Here is a 27,644-nt window from a genome sequence, read left to right on the forward strand (position 1 = left end):
TCCCGCTTGTCTGTGAAGCACGTCAAGAATTTCATTGCCCTATCATAACATTCCATTAATAGTTCTGAACCGCACCATACAGTATACATCCCATACCTCTAAAGTTACTAACGTTATATTGCTCAAGCGATACTGTTTCTCGACCACTAAATTCCATTTAATGATCGGTTAGTCATTTTCAAGTGGATACGTGCTCGCATCCATTGTAGCAAATAAGTTACAATGTTCTGAATACCTAGAGACATGATTAATCATTATGAAGCTTTAATTGGAAGCTTGTCCATTATTCACTGAGACAGGAAGAATTTGTAGATGGTCCTATAAAAAGCGAATAACTAACCGTAATTCATAAAAGTTACAAAAATAGGATTTTGGCATTGAGAAGAACTCGGATCAATAATTTTATTCCTCTGAACTTTATTTATTGGAGTTTTATTTGTTTTCACATATTGAGAAGTGTTTCATTTATTGATACCTTTATTTCATTGAATCTCACTTTATGCCTGATAGATTCCTTGAAGATTACTCGTCACTTTTTCAGGTGCCGTCAGCATCGTCCTTGGTTATCAAATGCTGAGGAATTAAATTACAGTCTACAATTATTTGTAACGCGAATAACATATCGATTCAAAAATTATGAAAAGACGGCGGGGAATGAGCCCGAATAATCCGCTGCCGTGGCACCGAGATTAAACGAAATATTTAGCAAACATATCGCATAAATCAAAGCTATGCAATATGTTCTGAGTTTGGTGCGAGAGGCTATGTAAATTCATGGTAATACCCCTGGCCGCCCTGCGAAGAGCAGTTCGAGTAGGGCGGCTGGTTGGAAACGCTGTATTTCATGAACCCCCAAAGCAGCCCTGAGCATCGGTGCAACCGCCACAATACCATTCATTCTCTTTATGGGGACCAAGTATTCGAGTTGTTTGAATAAATCCGGAATTTGCCTACCCAGGATGCTGTGCGGGACTGCGTTATTTTTTTCCTCTTTAAACCCTTATTGCCTCCTGCTTATTGCCACTTTGCGGCAGTCCTTCAATCCGTCAAGTTCTCAATCGTAGACTCTGTTGACGACTTTTTTTTATACACTCGTATTTGCCGATCGCACGCCGAAGAGAGTGCAAATTTATATCGTAGTCAATATAGATGATAGCTATTTTTATACCGCGACTGGTCAAGTTATTCAAGTCATTTGGCGTTTAATTTCATGTCTTTTGGACGAGAAATGTCTAGCTTGACATCCTGAAGCACGTGGTATTAGCGCGGCAGAGGGGAGATCATAGAATTGGCAGATGACGAATAAGACGCTGCAGATGTAGGTGTGCTCTATGCTCCATTGAATTTCTAGAGCAACGCAACGGCCTAGATTATGCTTGGTTTCTGACGAATGAAGGGATAAGGCAGAACTGAGGAAACGTTGATGTATGAAAGAACCATTCAGCAATCACGAACAGAACCCGCGGAAGGTAAGATGGGTACTTATAACCAAATGCCTTGTGAACTCGGAAACTGCTGCGTGTGTCAATCAATCTACTCGCAAATCATCCCCCTTCGATGAATACAGAGAGAATAGAATAGAATAGTAATTTATTATTTCCATGACAATGTTGGACCAATACAAGAGAGAAACAAATTCCGGAAATAGGTGGAGCTTACAATTAATCGATCAATATAGGTACAGCCCCGCAGCTAATCAAACAAGTAAACAAGAAGCATGTTCATATATTTATCGACGCTGTCAGTTATCATTCCGGATGTTCCGTGACACAGTTGACTACTCCAACACTAATGATGAAAACAAGTAATGCTGAAAGATGTCGAATTTATCGTCAAACAATTACTTTCTTCAAATGCCGACTGGTTTCTTGAGGAACATCCGACGTAACTTTTGTGTCGAACCAGACGCCTCTTTGTTTGAACAGTTTTTATGGAAATCATGAACACCAGTATTCAAACCACGGTTTTGCATACAGGTGTGGAAACTCCGCCGTTTCTTGATGATGGGGGTAACTGATTGTCGCTCTCATCAGTCACGTCTAAACAATTACGTTCGCTGGGATTGAGGTACCCACATGCGATAAGCATTCGTGGGACGAATATATATAATGCCATTTATATCGCACCATGATATCGACACCGTAGCAAACCTAGCGGATTAGTTATGGCTGGTCATTGTAAGTGACATCCCTCCTCCCCCTTGAAGCCATATTAGTTTCCAGACCTATATAGAAGGCCGTGATCCAAACACTTCTCGTTATGATTGGGGGTATTTCGGGTGTCATATGCCACCAATATCAAACCATCGAAACTTCACACCGATATCAATATTGACGTTGCTTCCATGTGGTTGCGCTGATCACTTGTCTGATTGGATGTGGAATGGCGTTCATTAATCAACAAAACTTCTCCTATTCTCGGAGTTGTTACTGACTTATCATGTATAGAAATGATACCTAGCGTGTTCTCTTCCGCCATTATAATCTAAACACGGTGAAAGATTCTTCCATGTAAACGATAAGTATCGCAAAGGAAGTGAAAAAAATAGCGTGAGCTTGAAATTGTGAAAACTTTATACAGGGTAAAAGTGCGCGGTTTGTGGCCACTGTACCATTTTTGGCTAACCTTGTAAAATGTTTTACTTGTTTCTAGTGCTATTAATCCATCCAGTTATCGAATTCATTTCGAAAACACGTCCCGCAGATAATATTAGATGGAACTCTTTGATAATAAATCATATAAAAAGTAATGTTAACAATGATCAAAGCTGATTTAACAGTTTTGTACTATTTGTGACTACGTTCTTACCTACATGTAATTGATATGGCCACGATAGATCAATTGACGACCACAGACGGTAACTAAGGTGGTCAAAAAGGGTGCATCTACCCCAATTGTCAATACCCTGTATAATTATTACTGTTTGAGCATAGTTAAAACTCAATAGGCTTGGTGAATTCAGTAAAATTCAGAACAGAGTTCAAATATAACGATCTGCTGAAGTGGGCAGTGCTGTGTTTCCGTTTGGCTTTCCTTATTTTCCGGTTTGGAAAACAAAAAACTCAGGAAAAATGGAATGAAATGAACAATGATGATGAAAAATAACCGAAACTGGTCGGCAGATACAGCCAGCAGTACCTACTACAGCTTTTATTTTTATATTTTCTTTTCAGTTTTTTGTTTCATTCCGTCCCGCCACCGCTGCTCACCCTCTCACCCTCGCCCTTCGCCACCCAGGTTCATACGGCACTCTCTTTGCTTGCAATAAACGATGGCCATTTGCATAGGGCCTCGAAGCGGAATAAAGCCTGCCTCCCGTTTCGCCTCCCCTTTGCTCTCCTCCTCTCTCTTATTCCCTCGTCCCTCAGCCCCTCGCGATAAGCCGCCCCGGGGGATTCCCCGATTGTCTCGATTTTACACGCGCCCAAATACACGTAGAATGCCTACCCAGAAACACACGCGTATCAGTGGAAACAAAGATGTGTACGTTTGTATGTATACGGGATTGATCGAACCTCTGCCAGACAGTAAATATCGCCTATGAGCCCCATGCTTTGCTTACGCCTCGAAATCGCCACCCATGAGCTTTCAACCATTTCCTCATCACGGCCAGTGTTGTACACTCGACAATCAGTATCGACGAGGCTGCCGGGTTTTGAATTTTCCATTCGGTGCTCGAAGATACTGATTATCGGAAATCGTGATCCGTGCTCATCAGCTCCAATGAAAATGCAAACGTTCTCACAACAATCTACCGGTTATGGTGTGGTAGCGTTTTAATTACTGCAGACAGTTTCAAACGCTGAAAAACATTGTACTTTTGTCTTATTGACCGTTTTTGATGGTGGCTTTATTACAAATTCACTTCCGGCCTAGCTCCAATGTTCATCATCTTACCCAAATTGGATTTGAACCAGTGTGATGCAACCCAGTTTCGAAAGAACCGAATCATCAAACTATCAGCTCCGTTTTACCCGCGGTTTCAGAAGTGTGGAAACGACAATTGTGTATAAACTTGGTGTCTTTATTGCCTGTTCCAGATATCTTTGTGCGATGAATACAGTCTGCCAGTTGACTTTGTCAACAAACGACGACCCGCCAGCGTTGCTGCAGCGACTTCCACCGTCCAGTGGGCCTTGCCAAGTCCGACCACTGAAAACGTGAGTAGGTTACTGAGTTTTTTGTGCACAGCATGCTTCTCACCGAATGCGGTGTTGGATCTGCTGTATGTGATCTGCAAGATGCAACCTCGATTGATTTACCACCAAAACCGTGCATCGGATGTGCGCAGAGTCATCACCGTTCTCTCATTTCGCTTTTTGAAATATCCAACGACTACGGCGGAGGATAACTGCCTGATTCTTAGGGAGTACCGCGTGCAGGACTCAGTTTTATATGAGGGGTAGACACAATTATGGGGAGTGAGAAAATGGCCCCAGGGTACAACTGCAGCTGCGCAACTTGCCGGGGTTGGATGGAGAGTCCCGTGTCCTGCTCGACTTCCGACGTCGTGCATAATTGCGTCGGCGGTACTCGACGAACGATCCTCCGAGAACCTGGTGGCAGTCTGCCTGCCGGAGGCAGTTCCGCCAAATGGTTCCTCCCTGAAGTGGTCTCCCAGCTGCCACGATCCTCAATCCCTTAACTCTCGGTCAATTCTTCAACGAAGCAATTTCCAGTCATGAGATTTCCCTCGTCGCAGACCTCGAAAGGCTGACCTTATTCTTTCAGACTCTGATCTCAGCTTTGCCTCAGTGTTTATCAGACTATTGTCTCACTGCGTAGTTACTATCAGTTAATGGATTTCGATATTCCCGATCCAGTGACTCGCTTGTTAGATAGTTCTATGACAGTTCGTGAAGTGAAATTGAATGCGAATAAGTTTAGTAAACGTCACATGAACCAAATCGACGGAATCACGTCTTCCGATTCCGCGAGTCTGCACCCTCCACTTTGCTTCAGTTTTGTAAAATGAAAATACCCGGTAGAAAGTTTGTTGTTTCAAGTTTACCAAGTGATCTTTCGACGCGTGTCCCATCCCCGTAGCTTCTTCTCGACTGTCGGATAAAACTTTTCGCAATTTGGTGAAGAACTTGACGATTGTTCGGAGGAGCAGCTCGTAAAGGGATGAGAATGTTAGGGAGAAGCAGACAAAGATGGATATGAGGCCATGACGGGCCAGGGTAAGACAGAGAGAAACGTGAGCGACGGAGTAAGAAGGGACAAAAGTTTGGTTCCACTCTAGGATACACTGTTTCATCCCTGTGCGGTGGCACTTGACTCAAGTGGGTGAATAATCGCGCGGCGACACTCTGCAGTACACGATGAGACCCACTTAATACACGGAGCTGGATTTTACCCCGAGACTACTGGCTCTCCGCTAAGTGTCTCACACATTTATCACTTTACAATGTACCCCGCGCACTCCGAAAACTTCGACCGCATCGGTTCTCTTCCCTTGTCAAAAAAACTTTCACCTTGAATATATTCATGCGAATATATTTAATTCGTACGTTGCACACCAGAAATCCATCGCTCGAAGTACGATTTGATCTCGTACCCGTGGAGATTTGGAAGGGAATAAAACATGAATTGAGTGTTAAAAAACGTTATTCGGACGTCGAAATTTTCGCTTTGTGCTTCCTTTCTCTTATTAATGATTTTATTTAATTCTAATTTTGCATAAATTGTTGGTATCATTTTAATACCACTAAACATTGGCGTCAAATTTTTCATTCGATATTTCATTTTGTTTCACAGATTTATTCTGATTATTAACACAGGCTGTTCACTTTGCAATTTCGATTATCGATCAACCAAACTTTTCACGCTTTATACGTGTATGTGTCCCCTTGAAACGTTTCGTGAATCTCTACTCAGTACCTGGAGACAAGTTTGTTGCAATAAAAACTCTCCTCAGAGTTTTGAGTTTATCGATCGCTGGAAATTGGCTTTGAAAATTGGGGATGATTGCCGTCGCGGTTAGTGAGAATTTTGCAATTAACAGGCTTCATAATCGTTTCCAATTATAACGCAGTGGCTGGATAATCGTGGCTCAAAGTCCCGGATAAATCAATAGGATTATGATATAAGCGTCAACAAAGCCTGACAGTACGAGAGGGTAAATTCCTACGGTAGTTCGCGCCATTCGAACGACCGTGATTTTACCGCCCCTTGTAACCCCCATAAATTTCACATAGGATTATACTTCCGTTTATAGTCGATTTAACGCCAACTCCGACGTGTTTTTATATCAAACCGGTAAACTGCTGTTAAATACACTCGACTGACCTTCGCGATGCTGCAGCTAACTTCCGCACCTGCTGCACTCGTAATTGTAATAGGTGTGAAATTCTGAGTCTGCGACAAATCGTTTCTAGTCGCAAATGGAATTCTCTCAAATTCATTTTCCCACCTCAATTAAGAGGGTAGTAATAGTATGTATAGGAGTACGAGTATACGGCTGAAAAAAGCGTTGAATTTCGATAGTCGATAGTTCGACAACTAATGATCCAATTTGATTTATTCATTTACCTACCTTTTCGCACCGTATGATAACCGGTTAAAGCACTTGAGAAATAAATATTTTTCATCAGATTTTTATCAGCAGCCGGCTTTCGATCAAATCCCAATTTTCCTGTGTAATCCTTGTAATATGTTTGTTGATCCGATTGTGAGTGTACAGAGTAAAGAAACAGCTACATATATCGAGTTCCACCTGCACTCGGTCTGCGAAATGTTCAGCACACAGTCTGGACGACGAATTTTCAATTACCTATCCTCACATCGCGAATTCCCAGATGTTTGATTAATTTTAATTTAACCTGATCCGTATCGGCTGCTGGACCGATCAGCTTCCTGCACCCGTATCCTTAAATTCGACAGTTGGCGAAACGATCCTGGGAACTAACACGAATTTCCCCTGTTTGCCTGCAGACGGAAAATTTCCCCGCGGATCATTCGCAATTATGGAAAAGTACACAGCGGTGTTTTTCGCCTCTCATTCTTCTATCCTCTTTTCTTTTTTCTTTTTTCCCCCCTCCCAGTTCTTTTCCCATCCCTCCGTTTCATAACTACAGGCCAATCGGAATTAACGCGTCGAAGAAGGAGACGCAACGGCAAAGCGACGACGCGACGCTGAATAAGTTTGTCGAGGGAATTCCAATTCCGGTCTCTCTTTCAATTTAAGGTGCTTGTCTTCCTCGGATGTTCCTCAACCCCCCGCCTTTCGACCCCCAGCCCTCCTTATCCCCCTCAGCTCATCCTTACCAATCTAACTTACCGCGTCGTCGATTTTCATGTCGTTGATTATCGTTGCGTTTCTATGAAATCAGCCTTACACTCGACGCTGAGGTCGTTACGTATATCGTTAATACTCTCCCCTTCTCACGATTTCTCTCTCACCCACGTACGCAAATTTGCTCTTAATCAACCCCTGGAGCTCTTAAAAATTTTTCAATATTTAAAGATAAACAACGGTTAGTTCATTCTAATGTCCAGAACGGTTCGTTCGATCGAAAATCTATATTTTATTTATCGAAGTCTCAACCTTACTTGTCATAGTTACTAAATTATTACTATTATTATTATTGTTGTTGTTGTTGTTGTTGCTGTTGTTGTTGTTGTTATTATTATTACTTTAAATAGGTATCGTTATACCACCAACATCAAATGATCGCAATAGTTACAAGAAAATGTAGTACGAATAATGATAGTTATAAAAAATTTTCAAAATAATATCATCACGTACGAAATTCTGTGATTAACGTTACAAAACTAATTTTTAAACAGTCCAAGATCTCCGGTGTTAGTTATTCTCGAACAATACTTTAACCTCTATTTGTCCGATAACCGCAACCATAGAAATTTCTCTCAATAAGTAAATTCATGATTAAAGTTACACGTACATTTTTTCCCAATGAAATCGATTTCGCAGCAGGCATTCGAGGCTCATTTTTCTTTGCTTTTTCCTTTCCGTTATGTGTTCCTTTTCTTCTTTTTTCCTATTATTAAGAAATACATATCATATAAACTGCCATATGGCTATTCATACATACCTACATGTATACAACGCGGTGATCGGAACAATGCGGACTCACATACCTTTTGTCGGGGTAAAAGATGGCCAACGTTGATGCCCGATGTCTGTGAAATCGCTAAGACGCATCCCCGTATATCGAATCTCATACCGATACGAAACGCACGATTCTTTCATAGCCCTTATGTACCTAAGCATTGTTAGCCGAAAAAAATAATATCTTTCGTAGCCCCAGAAAGTCCTGCGGCTATTATCGGTGACATAAAGCGCCTTATTACGGATGCGGCAGACGTATAGACTAAACAAAAAGTTTTCGAAAATGGTAAAATTACGGTGCAAAAGCTCGGAACGAAGTCAATCAAGTCGAATCTACCTGTTGAAATGATGTTTCGTTAAGACGATGAAGAGAACATTTTAACTGATTAAAAATCCGGAACAATCAGTGTTTGTTCTACCATTTTTAAATAAAACATAACCAACCGTAAATAAATTCTTAGCAAATCGCCTGATATGAATATTCTCCTCCTGGCTCGTTGCTTGAACGAACAGTATTGTACGTTGAATTATTATAGATAATTATGATTGATAGAGGCATGGTCGAACCGAAATCGTGTTAATGTCGTTGAAATTTTATCATTGACGAATTCGATAAAACACACTCACAAACAAAACGAACCCTACTTGATAAAGAATACTAGTTGGGCATTTAAATAAAAATGGAAGAAAAACATGATCTCTCAAAATTTATTGACAACTCAACTTTTTCGATTTTCGATTGCCAACTTTCTATTACGTGACGAAAAGAATGATTTAATGAAATTCTTGTCGATCACCTCGAGGGTTGATATTTTGAACCTTAGTTTTTTAATTGCAATTTTTCACGTTGGTATTACAAAAATTCTAATCGATGTTTTGAGAATATCTCTTGCTTATCGTTAGTTTTGCATCCCGTTTCAGGCGGAAGTCGAGGTTGTAGAAGAGTACAGTGATCCGAGAGACAGCAGAGCGAAAGCCTACTCTGAACCGAGTGAGGAACTTTCATTGCCAAAACTTTACGCGAAGGTCAACCGAGATTACTGCAGACCTTACACCGGTGAGTAATTTTTTTGCGTACGTTTTTTTTTTTTTTTTGTTTACTTTCGCAGTTTCTTTTGCGTCCAAATGCGAAACTTTCTCATTCGTTGAACCAAAAAAAAAAAAAGACTGAAAGAAAGAAAGCGTGTTTTGAGACTTTCTTTGTCGTTACGCGCCATTTTCCCTGGTCTAATATAACTCCTGGTAATTGGCGGACTCTACCAGAATTTGAAAAATGTTTGTCCGATAGTTCCTCGGAAAAATCGTTACTGCACGTTAATTTAGATCTTTTTTTTTCCGAATTGTTAGTCGCAGCTGCACAACACTAGAGTGCTTCATGAATTCGAGTAATATATTTCAAATATTTATCAACTCACTCGTGATGTACGGTTTTCTTTTTTTTTTTTTTTTTTTTTTTTTTATTTTGTCCTGGTTTTCAAATTGGGAATTTATTCAATTCTCACGATTCGCGATTTTAAAATAAGATTTAATTGTTCTTTTAAATCAATAGATTCGTCGTTTTTAAGATTCTTAATTACTTTGTATGAACTATCGTGTGGAAAGCGTTTATTTATTTTTCACGTTTTCCTCATTCAAAGTTTTTATGACGAAAGCCAAAGTATTAGCCAAGCTTTTGCATTTAATATGTCGTCTAGTAATTTTTAATACATGACAGGCTGAATAGTTGTATCATAAGATATTGAGAAACGATTTTAAAAACTTAAAAAACACGAAGAATGTCACAATCTAAATCCTATAATTGCTTCAGCCGCATTAAAGTCCGCTGAAACGCGTTGAAAATTGAAGTGCTGAAACATTTCAGTTAATTCTTTTCTTCGGCGAAGTGTTTGAGAGATTTTTGCAACGGGATAATTCTCTTCGTATCATTGTCCAGTACGCAGATTTTTGCGTACGTGTAAAACCAAGTATGTAAATCGGCAGCTGATTCAGGTCCCGAACAAACACGGTACAATTTCCATTCTTATCGTATTCATGGCCGCGTAATTCGCCTGCCTTAAATCAGCAAATACTGCCCTCTAGCCCCTGCAAATATTTGCACCTTATACAGCAGGCAGAATCGAGCGACGCTACCCGGATTGTTTGCTCAGGGATGTGGTGACAAAATACGCCCAATTCTAATCACCGTATCTTATGACGCGATCGTGATTGACGTTTAATCACGTTTCATCAACGATCAAGTCTTGAATTGTAAGCAAAAAGTGGGAATGCTATATATATATTATTTTTTTCACTCCGGAAGAGCTAGTCTAGAGAATTTCAGCGATATTTAACCATGTATGGTTAGCAAAATTTTTCAAAATCAGCACGGTGAAAATGAATTATTTTTTTACAGGGGATTCAAAAGTATCACGGCATAGAATTAAATCTTTCCTTTTTTGACCTTCGTGACGTCACTCATCACCCACCGTCTACCCTTTGCCCTTTGTCATTATCCTTACTGCAAGTCCTGCGATATTTAATTAAACTCGCCCTGTTATCGAACCGTTCAGCCCTTCTGGCTTCTCTTCCTCGATACATACAGTCTGTAAAGTTTTCGAGGGGCTTAAAGAGCGGGACGAATAGCTTTATTATTAACCGTTTCAATCGAGATTTTATCCTTCTTGTTTCCATGGTCACCACATATTCTCCGTCCTTTTGCAAAGTTTTATTTAACCGAATCTGTGTGTAATAAAAAGAAAAAAACAATAGCCCCGTACATCGTAAAAATCAAAAATTTTTACTAAATATTTTGAACAGCAATAGCGATAAATTTCATATTTTGTGAAAACATGGTAATGAGAAATATTCTTAAACTTGGTTTATACCATTGAATAAACCGAAAGAATTTAATTAAATATCTTCAATGGACTTTTAGCATTCTTGATCCTGGAAATGTTCGTTACGACTTCGTAAATTATTTTGAAGGCATGAGGTTTCAAATGAACAATTATTAAAGAATACAATGAAATCTCAGAAAACGTATTCTGTTAATGGCAAAATGCAATTCATCATCTTGATAAAATGAATGAAATTCAACTGAAACTGCAGTAACAAATCAGTAGAAAATTCCACAATGTTCCGACACCAATTTTTGATACGATTGCACAAATGTATTTTGAAAATGGCTGAACCTGAAAGTCTTAAAATATATTTTTATATTAATTGACAGCCAGTTCAACATCAATTATTATCAATTCATAACTGAAAAATCAATTAGGTCTATGTATGAAGAAAATTTATGTATGTGCAATACTCAGGGAACCCAAAAATAAGTGAATAGCATTGTTTTAGGTGATTAAATATATAGTTGAAGCAATTACATTCGATTGAAAAATCTAACATGTATTATCACCTACATCAAGGTTCATAGACGAATTTGGAAATAATTGAAAACCGATTGCATGTGTGATTCGCATTTATCCTTTGAAAAGTAAGAAGAATAAAGTATCCTATAATTATTCCAGGTTTCTGTACAGATACCGGATACACATATAAAAATTGGAAATGATTTTTTATACAAAGCCCAAATTGAAAGCCGTTTACAGTTATTGAAAAATGTAAAATAAGCTGTTGGGTATTTCATTGACATTTTTAATATCACAGTAATGCATCGAACAAATGAAGTTGAAGTTGTAAAGGGCTTTAAAAATATTCTCAAGAACACTGTTTTTTCGATCGTTCGTTTAAATTAACGACGCGTAGCTTACTCCTCGTTCCTTTGATAGTTAACAATACGCAGACTAGAATTCATCCCATGCAAATCGCTTGGCTAGTAGTCGTCAGTAGAACCAGCAAAGGGTTGGAGCAGCCGGCTCAAGTTTTCGAACCCTCAAGGAGTACAAACTGCCGAATTAATTGAACCCTTCGGTTGAAGGTTTTCCTTTCACTCGCTTCGACGTTTACTCACCTCCGAGTTTCACGTTCAGCAAAATTTTACCAAGAAGCGGTGAACAGAAAATTTCCTTCTCATCAATGCTGCAGAATCTTTGTACATTAATTCGTTGAATTTTTTCATACTTAGAGTTACCTTGATGAAAATTTTACACAAGAAATATTTATTCACCAAGGTTACGTTTATACGCTGTTTTCATAGTTTTCATAGCGATTTCCCATCGCTCCACGTCTCACTTCATTCACTTTATATCTTCGAGCGCGTTTCGCGAAACTTGATCATTTGCAAACTGTCAGCAACACGGTTTTCTATCCAATCTGTACGACGCGTCGCTTTGGTTTTTTAATAAATCTTGGCGAACAGCGAAGATTTTTAAGGAAAAAGACGAAAAGCGCGAGGCTATCATCGCGAGTGTTTGGAGTTGCGACGATGGCGGAATACTTCGAAGAAGTCGGCGCATCTTTGTCGTGAATGCTTAAGGGCAAGCGCTGCTTAATTTCTCGCGATCGAATTCTGAGAGAAACTAACGTATATAAAGAGTGAAACTCCGGATTCGTCATGTATTTATATATGGTCAAACGGTTGTTCGTGCTTGAATTTTTAACCCCATGTAAGTAAATATTATAGGTATGTGCATACATGCAACGAGAGAAATTTTTAGCTCCAGTTACCGCTCAGTCCTTGACTGTTTTTATTTTTTACCACAATCGAAAAATATAGTTCTAAGTACAAAATGAAAATTAGTTTTCTAACTGTTACCGGAAAGTCTAGTATCCGTTACTATTCTTTTTCATTACGATAACTGTTGGTATATTTTCTTGCAACCGTTGCGAAAATTTAATGCTTGTGCAACAATAAATTGACGTCAAAGCCTTATTTAATTAAAAAAGTAGAGTAAACCTCAGAAACTGATTTTGCGTTGCAATTACCAAAAAAGGATCGGCGATAGCGCAAAATAATTACGCGTACCTCGTTCTTCCTAATTCCAACAATATTCAAACAGTTTTTTGTAACGACATCTGCTTTACTGAATTTTTTTAGTTTCTATACGAATAAAATTTTTCTCAGTGCGGGTATATAGGATTTATACGTAGGCAGAGATACACGTACATGCTTGAGGTACGTACGTGCATTGACGAATTTATTATCGCGTGGAATTCGCACGACGACGATGCACGCGGTGGGAAAAGCTGCGTGATATATGCGTGTAACGTTTATTCATATCCTGCGCCGCGGGTTCCGTTTTGGCCCAGACAAATTAATCATCGATGTAAAGATATAAATTGATGAGAAAAGTGCGTTGCTGTGCTACCAAGAATAATTTTACACCGCATTTCGAAACGAAAAGGCTCGAGGATACCTACAAAAAAAAGCCTCAACTGTCGAAACTTGAGAAATATATTAGGTATTCCACGCCAACTCGACAAATGATTTTCCCTCGCCATTTTTTATTTCGTTCATCGTTTTTTATACCATTGTTCCAACTCTGAATAGCGAATTATTTCACATTTCTCTCCGCAACCCTTATTTTTTTTTCATATAAATTCTCAAAGGTCAAAACAGGACAACGTTTGTGAAAATTTTGAAAAAATTCTTAAAAATTCTTCGGATAAAAAGCGATCATTTGAGGTGAAATCCAGAAGTAGAAACTATCCTTTTTACATTCATTTGACTTATTTCAAAAATAAATAAAAATTCCTAAATTCTTCTTGGATACCTCCAGATTTCGTCTCGTATGATCGTCTTTGACGAAGAATTTTTGAGAATTCTTACAAAAATTTCAAAAATGTAATTCTGTTCTAATCCTAGAATATACATGTAAAAAAATAACTATCGGAGTTAAAAATCTGAAATAATTAAGCAGTGCTATCTAGAGTTGGGACAATCGTATAAAAAATTATGAACGAAATGAAAAGTGGTGGGGAAAAATCACTTGTCGAGTTGGCGTGGAATACCTTATATATAAAATTTTGCGCGGAGACTTTTGAAGGATAATTTGCCTATATATGTCGTGATTTCAATTACTTAATGAGCAAGGGTCGAGAATCCTTTCTGTGTAAAAAATAATGCGCAGAATATTACTTCTCGGTGGTTCGAAAAATCGCCGAGCCTAATTTGCAGATATACCCTCGAAAAGTGTCGGAGGCTCGACGCAAGCTCGATTAGACTCTTAACCCTTCGTATAATCCTTGACGAGAATGAGAGAGAAGGCCCTTGAATTAATTTGCGCATAGTAATTATAATTAGCATTACTGCGCTAATTTTCATATTATTTTGACGATTAATTTTACACGAATACTCCCGACAATGTAATTTATGATCACTGTAAAACGGCTGGAAATTGCTCGCGGAACGTGCTATACATGCAACGTCTGAAAGAATTTCTTTGTTATGGAATTAGCCAAGCTAATAATGCGGTGAAAATGATGAGCTTAATTTTTATTTTCATTGTTTCAATTCCACGCGGGTCAAAAATTGTAGTCTAATGCAGTTTAATCTAAAGTTCAACTTAGACTTAACAATTTTAAATCGTTATTTATACTCAATTTTTTTGTAACTTTGGTTGTTGAACGAAAATTTTAGAGTGTATAAGCGAAAGGAGAGGAGGATAAAAAAAGATTCTCGAGGTAACCAATAAAACCAATATCGGGAAATTTCCACTCAGCGAGAAATTGGGGTTTTTGTTTTTTTTTATCGAAGGAGGGTGAAAGGGAATTGCATGAATCTGAAATTTAAAACCATCGGATTCAGGGCTTCATCGCTACAAAAATTATTCAGATTTCATTTCCCGAATTGTCGAAAAATGGTATTACATCGAAAAAATTCCAAGGTTTTAGGGGTTCCAATATACAATCGTATGATATCGTAACATCTCATAAGATTTCAAACTTCTTATGCGATCTTTTCAAGTGATTACAAGTCGTCCGAGTAAAAATCAAAAAACAATTATAACCTGGTTTTAACATCAATTACATCACAACATTTGCTGCTCCCATAAAAATTCGCCAAATATATATTACACGAACAATAATTTTCCCCCCTGCAACATCGCAAGCACGACGCTTTAAGCCCGAATCTCGTTACACCGATTTTTGAATCTGATAATTTTTGCCTCACCAAATACATATCCAGACGTTTATCCGCTGCATATCGTTACGAAGATGCCATCAAATACTTCGAAAAAATTCAAATCCGTGCAGCTGCATCAACGGAGAGAATTTGCAAGAGGGGTCGGCGGGCGGGGGGGGGGGAGGAGGGTGCTGCAGGCGGTAGCTTCCCTCTGTGGAAACGGCGGTGTTTCACGTGATCACCGATGTAGATTTCAATTGAGCAATGCCCATTGATAGGGGCAGCAGCGTCGAAGGGCGGGAGGGGGGGGGGGGGGGAGGGCTTATGGGGTGGAAAAGGGCGGGGGGGGGGGGGGTCCTGAAGGGCCATAATCTACCCCCGACAGTCACTCGAAATTCCTGGTATACAGTGGGCAAACCCTAACGATGGACTAACATTGATTTTACTGGCACTAAAATTCAACGCAATTTAACAATGCAGTTTCGCGGTTGCTCGACTACTACGAGCAGCAGTCCATCAGCTTATCTGCATTCAGATCCTTGTCCACCAACCCGGCAAAGTTTTTTTCTTTTATGTCTGGTTCGTTTTGCGGTGACATTTGTTGCCTGGAATTCAGATCACGTTGACGAAAAATCAAAAATTGATACGCGAGGATTTTTTCGGAGTATTGTGGAGACCCTAGATTTCTATCGAGCTTTTTTTATACTTTGTTGCGGGTCTTTAGACAGATTTCCTGCTTCGCGTTTTCGCGAATTTTACTATCGTGAAGCTTTTGGAGGAAATTATTGAAAAATCGTAAAATTAATGTCAACTGAATGTGACATTTCGGATTTTTCTTTTGTTGTTATTCAGGATATTGTCTCTCGATTTAGTAGAAAAGGTGGCTGAACGGAACGAGTTAGTAATTTCAAATAAGTTTAGTTATACTCTTTAATTATGTTTCACATTTCTTCTAAGTATAATGTATCGAAATTAGGTAAATGATTAAAGATTTTCTTAATGTCTTTCATCATCTCGAGAAATAATTGGCTTATCCAGAAATTGAACAATATATTTTCAAATCACGTTGCATTCAGACTAGTAATCTGTGAAAATCTCTGAAATCTTATGTTCCGAGTTCTCTTAACGTGATAAATATTTTGTTGGAATAACAATTTTCTCATCTATAAAAATATAATTGAAATTCTGTTAAGTCTTGCACAACCTTCAAAACTATGCGATCATTTGGAAACTGAAATTTTGTGCAATCTTTCGACCCTTTTCGAATCTCCAAAATTCAGTAAAATGTTGTGAAATCCTCGAAAATCATTCGGCACTATTGTCATTTCCTTTAAGTATTGGAAATGTACAAATATTTTTCCAGATTATTTTAAATACCGGAAACTGGGTGTCTGACTTTTGAACTTCTTGAAGATTGTGTGTGACATTCAGAAATCAGTAAAAGACTTGTAGAAAACTTTTAAAATTCTTCCTCAGGATTTTGCTCGAAATTCTTGAAATCGTGTGATTTTCAAGAACCAAGTTTCACAGGCTACACAATTGCTTGCAAATATTATTGCAAGTCATTAAAAATCGCGAGTATCGGTGTGACATATTTCGAAGTATTGACATCTGTTAGAAAAAGCTGCTCACTGCTGAACCGTTTCTTAATGAAATTATCAGAGATTATTGATATCGTTTTAACGATCGCGGAAATGAGCGTATCATTTTCATGGCTGCAATTTCTATCCTAGAATGACGCGTTAAAGAAATTGTGTTAGAACGACGATTGAAGCTTCGTCACCGGGCATCGGAGTCTGATTGCGAAGTATAGAAAGTTACAAAGTAACGCGGACGAGATGCGTCTTCTTTGAAAATCTCCCCCTGTGATCTTCGCCTTTGAAGATGCTGCAAAGATTCGCTGCTTCGGATGGCGTTCGTCGGGGAAAGCTGCAGGTAAACGCTGTGCGCAAGAATAATTTCGTACAAGGAAACTACGTCGCGTATACGCGACGTTAAAAAGTGGTGAATCAAAAAGACGCGTGCAGAACGCCTGCAAGTCGAACTTGCGTCGCCTTTGAACGTTTTGAGTGGCAATTACTTGCCCTGTCCTCAAATTACTTACTCCAGTAATTTTATTCCTCCATCATTCACCCTCCTCGTCTCCCTCTTTCTCTCATTCTCTCTCTCTCTCTCGTAGCACTTATACTTACTGGCTTATTCCGGCTCGCTGCCATGGAATCTAGGGGTCTAATTATTCGCAAATTCCCTTCTTCTCTTGAAACGCCTTTCATTTATACGCAGTTATTTATTTCCAACTCGAGTTTTCTTCACTCGTTGCCCACGTTGTACGTACATACCAGCCATGGTGATTTTTTGAAAGACGCAGGGTCCTTTGAAGGACAATCGGTAGAATGGTATAATTTTCACCCCTTCGCGATAAGGGGACGGTAGAGAACTTGTGTTAGACATTTTGAAACTAATTCAACCTACGATACGTATCCGATATAATGATTTCCAATTTTCATTATGGGTATGCTGCAAAGATTTACGTGGTCAAAGATGTGTGTTGAAATATTTCGGAATATATTTTGCAACGTAGGTATTTTTGCTGCCAATAAATTTAATATAACTTATTATTTTGATTTTAGGACGATGCAGGATTAAACTTTCTATATTATTTTTTGGATTCTTAGAAATCCATTCCGAGGAAAAATATCCTATAGATTTATAGAATCCCTGAAAAAAAATGTTGTTCGTCAAAAAATTATAATTGGATCAAAAACAACATAGTTTTATTATATTGTAACGATCTCGCGTTACAAAATATAATAACTGGTTCGTTGAGCGTAAAAAAATAAAGTACACAGTGATGATGCTTTTATTGGCCTTACGTGTTTTTAAATAAAAGTCAAAAACAAGACTGTTTTTACAATAATACTGGTTCACGCAGCAACCTTAAATGTATTTTTTTTCGCTCAAATTTTCAAACATCCATTTCTATAAAATAACACAAATGTTGCTGTTTCATTCGTGTTCACTCCCATTATCGTGAATAAAATTATTGAATATTTTTTTATATACCTTACCCTCTTCTGCTAACTTTTCATTTGAACGGATTAATACCTGAGTGATCAGATATTTATAAACCCATCCTCAGTTTCACTTGAACCGAGTGGCTGAGGCGTTTGAAAAATGTTTTATATTCCTAAATTCCCCCCCTCCCCCCAACCCCGCGGTTACTCCGTCCCCTCGCCGTTGTACGAAAACGGGGATATTCAAAGGAGGGTTCCGTTGTCTACTGCGGAGGGTTGAAATTTGGTCAATCCTTAAACGCGACCATTCGAATCCTCGTATATAGTGTGTCCAATAACCGAGATTGGCTTTCCGCGGTTTCTCGGCGAGGTAATCTTTCCAAGTCTTATAAAAGGGGCGGCAGAGTCCCCGCTGCTATGATGCGCCACGCAGCTTCCGTATAGCCGCGTATAGAGCGAGGACAATATCTAATAAAAGACGGAGTGAAGTGCCTTCGGGCCCGCGAACCTTCGAGCTTTCGAGCTTTACTCTTTTATAAAGCCTCAAGAAATATCCGAGGGCAGGGCCCATCTCCCCATTCCTTCGTCCCTTCGCTTATCTTTTCACAATTTCTATCCGCGACCTCCGCCCGCGTCCTCGCTGTGTGTATTTTCACAAACGCGCAAGCTCACTCGTTCCGTTTGCATTTCATTCTGAGAAATCGTTTCGGACCTCGATAACATTCGCGTATGTATATCGCGAATCGGAATTGAGGGTATTTCAGAATTTCAAGTTTTTATACCGAGCGATTTATCAAAATGTTTTTTTCACACCTTTTTATCCCTCTGCAATTAAGATAAAAAAAAAAAAAGCTTCGAACATTGGTAAATTGTATGATTTGCGATATCAATAACGATTCGGTCGCCAATGAAAGTTCGATAAATTGATGGACTTTGTTAATCTTCGGTTACCTTTTAATTTAACGCTGTTCCGATGAATGAAGATGTCGAGAAATCATAAACAAAGAGAAAACAAAAATCAAATGTCAATAATTTTGTCGCAGTTTTTCCTTCAACGACATTGAAGATTATGTTATAAAAATGTAATTATATTATGCAACTGTATCGGTACATTATCATTTTTTTCAGTATGACGGGGAATCGAGAAACTGAAAATAAAAAAGTACAACGAAGACGTGGAAAATGAGAAAAAAAAATACTACCCACCCGTTTACGCTCAAACACGCGTTCGCATTATTCATGCAATATCTCGCCACTCGTGCAATATTCGCGTAGTATAAACGCGAACTTTTTTAAGCCTTGTTTTACCGACATTGTTAAAACGCGCAACATCCCTTCTCTTCGTAATATCTAGAACGAAAAATCTGCTCGACATTTTGCAAGTTGTTATATTATTCACGACACGGAAAATTTTTTCACCATAGTATATTTTGTGAAAACGGACGAAAGTTGGCGATTGCGACGAGCGTGAAGTTTGCGCCTGAAGGAAGCGAGGGCGTCAATCACGCGAGTTCCTATCGCCAAGTTTTGGCCCTAGTCACACACGATAGTTTTTATAACAAGAGAATGAAGAGTGATGGGGCTTTGCGTGGTAGTTTTGCGGGACGCGAGTGGTTAATTTCCTCTCCCTAGGGACGAAAGTGAAGCAATTGTGGACTGCGCATGCGCAAGGCCTATCTTTACAACACTGATGTGAAATTGGCGACTTTCGTCCCGCCAAACTGCCACGTAAAGCTTTCTTTGCACTTTTCACGCACGTGTAATGAAAAATCTTTAATTTACCCACGACGTGATGTTGTAATTATTACCGCGAAAGGTTCTTTTTTTCACAATAATGATTACAACTTTGATAAGTTGAACCGAACAAGGTAATACGAATTCAACTCGAACACAGCACACTGATGTTTGTAGATTGAAACATTTTTTTCACTTGTTACGGTTACTAGAAGATTATAATAAAACGATATCATTCTATAATAACACTTCAAATTCTGTTAGAATGACGAGAAAATTTTTGTAACAAAACATAGTACGAGTGATGATAATCGGAACGAATATTAACGCGCACTATATTTTCCAGAAATATCTCTCGATGGATAAATTTTACAGAGGATTTTCTCTTCTTCCTTTTGTGATACAGACATCGATGTGAATGCGGAGAAATGAGCCTCCGTCACGTTCGCGACGAAATGCGACGATGTGAACGTTTCACGTTGCTGGTCATGTTTTTGGGGGGCTGGTTTCAATCAATAACCCCTGTTTGCCGATCATTACTTACTGTATAATAGATAAACCGTTATAGAGAGATATTGCAGTGCAGCCTGTGTCGAAATTATTTTAAACCAAAGATTCTTGTCTGTGTGCGTATGGTTTGCATATACATGTATGCATACGGTCTATATCGATGCAGAGTGTGTACAAATAGATATATGCAAGGCAGGCTGCTTCATCCCGCAACCCCTAATAGATTCATTAGGGAGACCGCTGCACCCGCAGCATCCCTAAACCGCCCTAGTCGGACTCTGTCAATCTCTGCCACGCGGGGAATATCATAAATCTGATTACTCCTCGGTCACCAATACCCGAAACCCACGGCACGGTGCTGCAATCCCAATTTATTTCACCAAACGTCCATTTTTTATGTCATTTCTTTTATACACCCTCCAATGTTTGGCAGTTGCAATTTTGTTTTTCTTCGTCTTATCATCTCTTTCTACAGAATTTATAAACTGAGAAAAATTTCATTTGTTACAGTAACTAGAAAGATTCAGTAAAACAGGTATAGTTAAAAAAACTGTTTGAATATTGCTGGAATTGCGAAAAACGAGGCACGCCTAACTATTTTGCGCTATTATCGATCCTTTTTTGGTAATTGTAACGCAAAATCAGTTTCTCAGGTTTACTCTACTTTTTTAGTCAAATAAGGCTTTAACGTCAATCTATCGTTGCGCAAGCATTAAATTTTCGCAACAGTTACAAGAAAATATAGTAACAGCGATCGTAATCAGAAAGAATAGTAACGGATACTAGACTTTCTGGTAACAGCTAGAAAACTAATTTTCATTTTCTACCTAGAACCATAGTTTTCGGTTATCGTAAAAAATATTGTTAAGGAGTACGCGGCAAACGGAACTGAAAATTTACATCATTTCTAAACCATCGATAAATTGATGGTAAATAGTATTTTACCACATTAATTAAAATAATACGCAAACTTTTCGAATTTGACTGTAAATCTTCCTTTTTTTTCAAACATCAGATTCTTCTGTTTAAAATAACGGATGTTTTCATGCGTAGGTAATTACTGTATTATACTCCAGCAAAATATATAATACCTGTCATTCGGATAATTATTTTCAAGTTCAAAGTGTCCGTTATAAGTTCAAAAATTATCTAAATTTTCACCCAACGTCTGTCTTTCAAATACGATTTACTTACTATAAATATTCGCACGTTCAAGGAATTTTCAAAAACGTTGATACTAACTTTGAAAACTTTTCTCAAACATCGGATAATGGATTGAAAAATTATCTCAACATAAATTCAAGTGTTACACAGCTGGAATAATAATACGCCAGACAGTAAATAAAATTAGAGATCTTCAGGGTCGATTCGGCAGCTATGTCCAATGTATTGAAACGTAAACGCCAGCTTTCGCATCTTGTATTGTAGGTGCATATTTCATTCTTAATTGTAATAATCCAACAGCTGCGAAACAGCTGCGGAAGAATTTTTGCAAACGAGCTATGCAGGTGTGGGTTATACGATCAAGTTGCGTAAAGCGAGTCTTGAATATTCTTTTGCAAATTTTAATCTCTTTATCTCTCCTCCTCCGCACTTCTTTCACCTTTAGGTATACGCGTAGTCGATTCAGGGCGAAGCAGCTGTGGATACATATTCATATTTCATCGTCTGCTTCTTCTTCTTCTTATTATTTTTCTTCTTCTTTTCTTCTTTCGGTTTTCATTAATTCAAGGCTTCTAACCCTTGCGTCCCTCGAACCCTACCCCATTTTTTTCTTCCCCCCTCAATGTCTCAAGTAAAGCTAACCACCTTTTCGAAACTGCAATGCAGCAACGTGCAAGGGTGAAAGTATCGCTGTATCGCATAATTTCCACCAACGCGGAACGTCGTTATTATTTACAAATATTTTTCCCTTTTTCTTGTAATTCAATATAATTCAACCAAGGGTGCAGAAGAATTTCACTCTTGTAGAAAAGCAAGCCAAATTTTTAATACGGTGTGTAAATATTGAACAAAATATTTCAAACTCTGTACGAAGTGTTTTTAAATCCTTCAAAATCATTTGCAATCAAATAAGTTCCTTCGGATTTCTTTAAATATCGCGAAAACTTTTAAAGTTTGACCTGAAATTACGCAAAATCTTCCGAAATACCGTAAATCCTGAAAGGATTGTTATTAAAATTTCATAAGATTTATGGAAATTATTATTTGAAGATTTTCATAGACTTTTCAATGTTAGAAGATGCTGATTTCTCATTTGGATCAAATGACTTTCCATTCGCACACAGTATACTTTCATTTTGTACCGGCAGTACTTTTTCGTGTGTAAGCAGACGATGCAGATGCCGAATTTTTCACTGGGTTCAGAATTTAATAAACCTTTTTTAGACCTACGCATCGAGAGCGCAGCTTGTGATATATTTCGAAATACACCCGGTATACCAAGTGTGGATAATGGTCTCGTTATGGACCATGGATTCTCGAAACTCCTCTTTTGGCTGTTTCCCCGCGTTGGCAGCAGGGCGAAGGACTGCGAGCCCAGCCAGCTCCATAAACCACAGAGTTCTGGCGTTGACAGCGGTTCCCTGCCCGTATAGATAACGCCAGGCGGGAGGAACTTTGCTTCGAAAAATTATTACGACAAAGAAAAGAGGCGGATACCAATTCTCCTTTAAGGGTACCTCCTATGCCTGTAAGCTTATACCCACTTTTACTTTTACCCAGAGAATGAAGTCCAGCTGACGCGGAGTCTTTGTTTTCAAAATTTCATATCATTTTATCGAACAAGCACGAATGTCCCGTACACGGAGTCGATGAACATCGAACAACGAAGTCTGTTAGAATGTTTAGGATTATAATTAGAATTTATTCACCTTGGGACTAGTCCCCTAAGGTAACATGAAAAGTTGACATAGAAATACAATAATATAATAGCAGAAAAATTAATGCGAATGACCAATGGTCAAATACTTTAAATCTCATTGTAGAAATTTACATTTCTTCAAGATTAACTGAATTGCTCGATCGTCTTGAGTTGTTGGAACTGACTGCAAATTGCAAAATTATGAATTTGTAAAAAAGTTGTAAACAAAAATGCGATTTTTGGGTTATTCTGAAAATCGACAGATGCACCTTTTGCACAAATGCTAAGATACTGGCAACGCACTTTTCTAATGTATTAGTATACAAAGCCTCTCAAATAACTTTTTAATGATCTTTACGTTACTCCTTATATGTTTAAATCACTTTTTTAAAGAATAAAATATTCCGATCCTTCGAACAATCAAAAATCCATTTAAGCTGAGAAAACGAAATTATCAGAAAAAGTGTTCCAGGCGAGTAACGAAATGATAAGCACAAAAATGAACGAGGGGAAAAGAACCTGACATTAGGAGCGAAATTCTGCTACAGTACATCGTTAAGTTCCATGTCTGGAAGTGCAACATGGTCCTCTGCGGTTTGGCCAATGGATTTCTCGGAGTAGAATTACTTTCAGTCCACCTTGATGAGCGGAGTAGAAGACGGTTCTATCTTTTGTTGTCCCAGGTGTACGAAGAGAATGTACAAATTGGCGGACTCTAACTCAGCCTGACTTGACGAGGTTCTTTGAGGCACGGTGGTTCGGTGACAATGTGAAATCAAGACGTTGTGGCCTCCCGGAAGGAAGGAAACACGGCTTTATAGCTACTGCGGTGGGAAAAAAGAACCACCAGTGTGGGCTCTTTTCAAACCTTTCTTCTTCTTCTTCTTCTTCGGCTCCTCCTTTTTTTTCTCTCCCCTTATTTCGCACAGTTGACGAAGACGTCGCGCGTCAGATTGGAACCCTGAATAGCTAGAAGCTGCCTAGCGAAAAGCTATTACAGCCTCCTTTGTGCTACAGATTAAGAATCCGCTTTTTCGTAGCTTCTGCGACACGCATTCCTTAAATTTTCGTCGAAAATACATGCAGAACTGCTCTGTATCACGCGTGATAGGAATTTTTTTTTGGCTTTTACCGTCTCCACGTTCTGGAAAAATTTTCCTTCGCGTTCACGGCAACTTTCAGCATACAATAAAGCCCGTTTATATTATTATATACAATTACTTTCAGCGGTGGTAAACCAGTAGCACTTATCGTTGACCCCGAAAAATCGTTTTGCACTCACCGTTTCACTTCAATTTTACTATAAAGCATCCTTTTGTCGAGGAACGCAGCTACTCTTTCCGTTGTAAATCACGTCCCTTATACTTTTCTTGACTGGAATTAAGGTGTATCTACAATTGCGAAGAATATTTTGGTAAATTACATCCATCCGGTTCCAAAGACTGCATCGCTCTTTGAATAACATTTGGATAATCAAAATTTCACGTTGACAGCGATCTGAAAAATGTGGCGATGTCTCGGAATGTTTAATTACTGAGATTTAATTGAAGTCATCGTGATAATGTTGTTGCGAAATCAATATTGCGCAGTGATTTCAGTTTAAAAATCGATATTTCGAACACAATTCTTCATTAATCCTAGCAAAATAAATGTAAGGTGATCACTTTGATGAGCTTGATACCGTACAAAGAGGCTTCATACATGCTAAATATTGCGTAATAAAGATAACTTGCAATTAGTACTTTAAGAACAGTATTTATTATTCTCCAAAGATACGATCATTGAATACTGAACAAAAAGCTACCGGCATACAAATCACATACCTATGGTTTACATTAAACGTAGGTTTACTTTTCCATATCAATGCGATTTTCGTTCTATGTACGCATGTTCTGTCTCCCGCAAAAATCATAGTGGCTTGTGAAATCTTTTCTCCACAGATCCGTCAGCATCCGAGTCCTCCGGTGCCGATGACGAGGCGGGCGGTACTCTGACGGAGTTTCGCCGACGTAAGAACAGCCTGTACAAGACAACGGGACGCAGCTCGCCGTCGCTTCTCGAAGAGGAAACGCTGCCGCCAGGAGACGCAGTGATAGTAGATTGCGTGGCATTGGTGCATCTCGAAGCGGACCAGTCGCCAACGGATCCTGGTCAGCCGGTGCGGCATCCGTCGCCTTACTACTACGGCGACCTCTTCAAGGCGAGCGAAGAACTGCCGCGTCCTCAGCCAGGAAGATACCGGAAGAGCGTGAGCCTCGACGTCCCGGGGGAAAGATCGAGGACACCGGGACTACCAAAGAGGAATTCGGTGGCCGGTGATGGTGGTGGAACGTTCAACAACAACCAGGATCTAGTGAGCCCAACATCGGGGAGTGAGCAGCATGCCGTACCTCACGGTGGGAACGAGATACTTTCATCGTGCATTATCACAGAGTGGGACAGCACCCTCATGCCGCCGCATCGCCTCCTCAGTCACGACATACCGAGTGCCGTTTGCACCTGCGTCGTGTCACCGGACGATGAGGATGTAGATCCGCCCCTGCGCCAGGCGCGCAAGCTTCGCCGGACTCGAAAAATAGACCCTCAGCTAGTCCTGCTCGAGGACGAAGCCGACGAGGACGAGGAGACCGCCGACAAGGAGGAGGCAGAGATGGCCAGGCAGCGACGTCTCTACGAGACCGCGTTCGACTCCAAGGTCAGCCGATCGGACGACGACCTCGACGATCATGACCGTCTTACCAACCATCCGGTCCTCCATGCCCCCTCGAGGATTACGGCGGTCCTGCAGCCGAAGGCCCCGTCCCCGGTGCCGGAGCCCTTCCACGCTTTCGAGCCGGTCAGCTGCCCCGTCAACAACGCGTACGCCTCGAAGGAGCGACGCAAGGTAGTTTTACTCCGCCCAAAACCGATTCCGAGCCGCCTTCAGCAAACCGACAATATATCGTCTCTGTCCCAGGACATCGAATCCCTCCAGGTAAACTCCAGCGACGAGAAGAACTCCTCGCCCCGGCTGCCGCTCCGCGGTTACGCGCCCGCGCCGCCCTCGCCGCCATCGACAGCCCCACTTCCGGCCAAGTTTCACGGCCGAAAGGACCATCTTCTTCTGAATATACGCAGCGCTCCGAATCTACCGTCCCAGGCCGATCATCCGCGGCTCAAGGACACGAGACTACCAGTGAAATCCCTACGCGCCAAGGAGTCGCCACAGAGCAGCGAGGGAAGCATACTGGAGATTAAGGGACGGCCAAAGAGCGAGGCTCCCGATGCTCATATGCGCCGGCTTGACAAGGAACTGATCCTTGAATTTAAGGGCAGGCCAAAGGAGGAGAAACAACGTCCTCGGAGCCTCATTCGCGAGACCCGTCCGATAATGGAGTTCAAGGGAAGGCCTCACGAGGCTGAGGAACACCTTCCGAGACCACGGAGAGAGGCGGGAATCCTCGAGTTTAAGCTTAGGACGACTCGCCGGAGGATGGGCTACTCTAGTACGGAGAGCATGGCCACTAGCAGCAGCGGCGGGAGCATGGAGTCCCTGAGGAGCAGCACCAGCGAGGGAAACAGGTCGACGAGCAGCTCGGAGAGTCGGCACAGCACGAGTCTAAGCTCGCACAGTTCGGACAGCGGTAGCACGAGCTGCGTGAACAATCATCAGCAGAACACACTGACCGGCTTCTTGACCCACCATACGAACAAGCTCCACATCCTGTCTCCGATATCGGACAAATCGTCGCAGGAACCGGCCTCTGAGACGTCGGATAACAACCGAAACAACAATTCCCAGAAGGGTTCGCCCGAGGAGGCGCAGACCCTGACCACTGAAAACCCAACCGTGAACGCGAACAACGTGACATCGCCGACTGACACTTCGTTCAAGAAACGCCGGACGCCTCAGAACAAGAATCTCATCAATCTCGCCCTGCAGTCGTCCTCGTCCGGTGACACTGAAATTCAGGGATCGGACAGCGGGATCTCGATCGAATCTCGCGCCGGGATAAAGTGCAAGCCCTTCGGTTTTCACCTTCTCAAACCGCAAGTCGATAACCTCAACCTGGTCCACAATGAACCTGAACTCTCTGACCTTCCGTTTGACATGCCGAAACTACGCAGACGGCGACTTCTCATGCAGCAGGACGCCACCACATCCGGCAGTGCCACTAGCGTCGATCTCCGCGACCTTCCGTTCGACATGCCTAAACTACGAAGACGCCTGAGGTGCACTCAGAGTATCGAATCTAGTGCGTCACAGGCCTCGTCGAGCTTGTCTGTACGTGACATTGACGTCCCTATCTTGTTCGGTGAGTCACCACTTTGAATAAAAATATTGAGGTATGTTACAAACGGACGCTAAGCATTTTTCAAATCAGATGTACGCTTCTTCATCAGTATGTTCAATTCTGTTTGGAGTCATTATGTGAAGAAATTGGTCGGTGAGGATACCATGGAACAATT

General features: G+C 40.3%; 1 protein-coding gene across 1 annotated transcript in view; it reads left to right on the forward strand.

Annotated features, from left to right (window-relative positions):
* Nucleotides 1-27,644, forward strand: part of LOC124176482 — a 127,410-nt gene that overhangs the window by 86,977 nt on the left and 12,789 nt on the right. The window contains exons 3-5 of the mRNA XM_046557848.1: nucleotides 4,041-4,160; nucleotides 8,996-9,131; nucleotides 25,136-27,490. Of these exons, the coding sequence (XP_046413804.1) occupies nucleotides 4,041-4,160; nucleotides 8,996-9,131; nucleotides 25,136-27,490 (2,611 nt within the window). The remainder of the gene's footprint in view (nucleotides 1-4,040; nucleotides 4,161-8,995; nucleotides 9,132-25,135; nucleotides 27,491-27,644) is intronic.

Source organism: Neodiprion fabricii, chromosome 2 (genome assembly GCF_021155785.1).
Source record: "Neodiprion fabricii isolate iyNeoFabr1 chromosome 2, iyNeoFabr1.1, whole genome shotgun sequence".
NCBI lineage: Eukaryota > Metazoa > Arthropoda > Insecta > Hymenoptera > Diprionidae > Neodiprion > Neodiprion fabricii.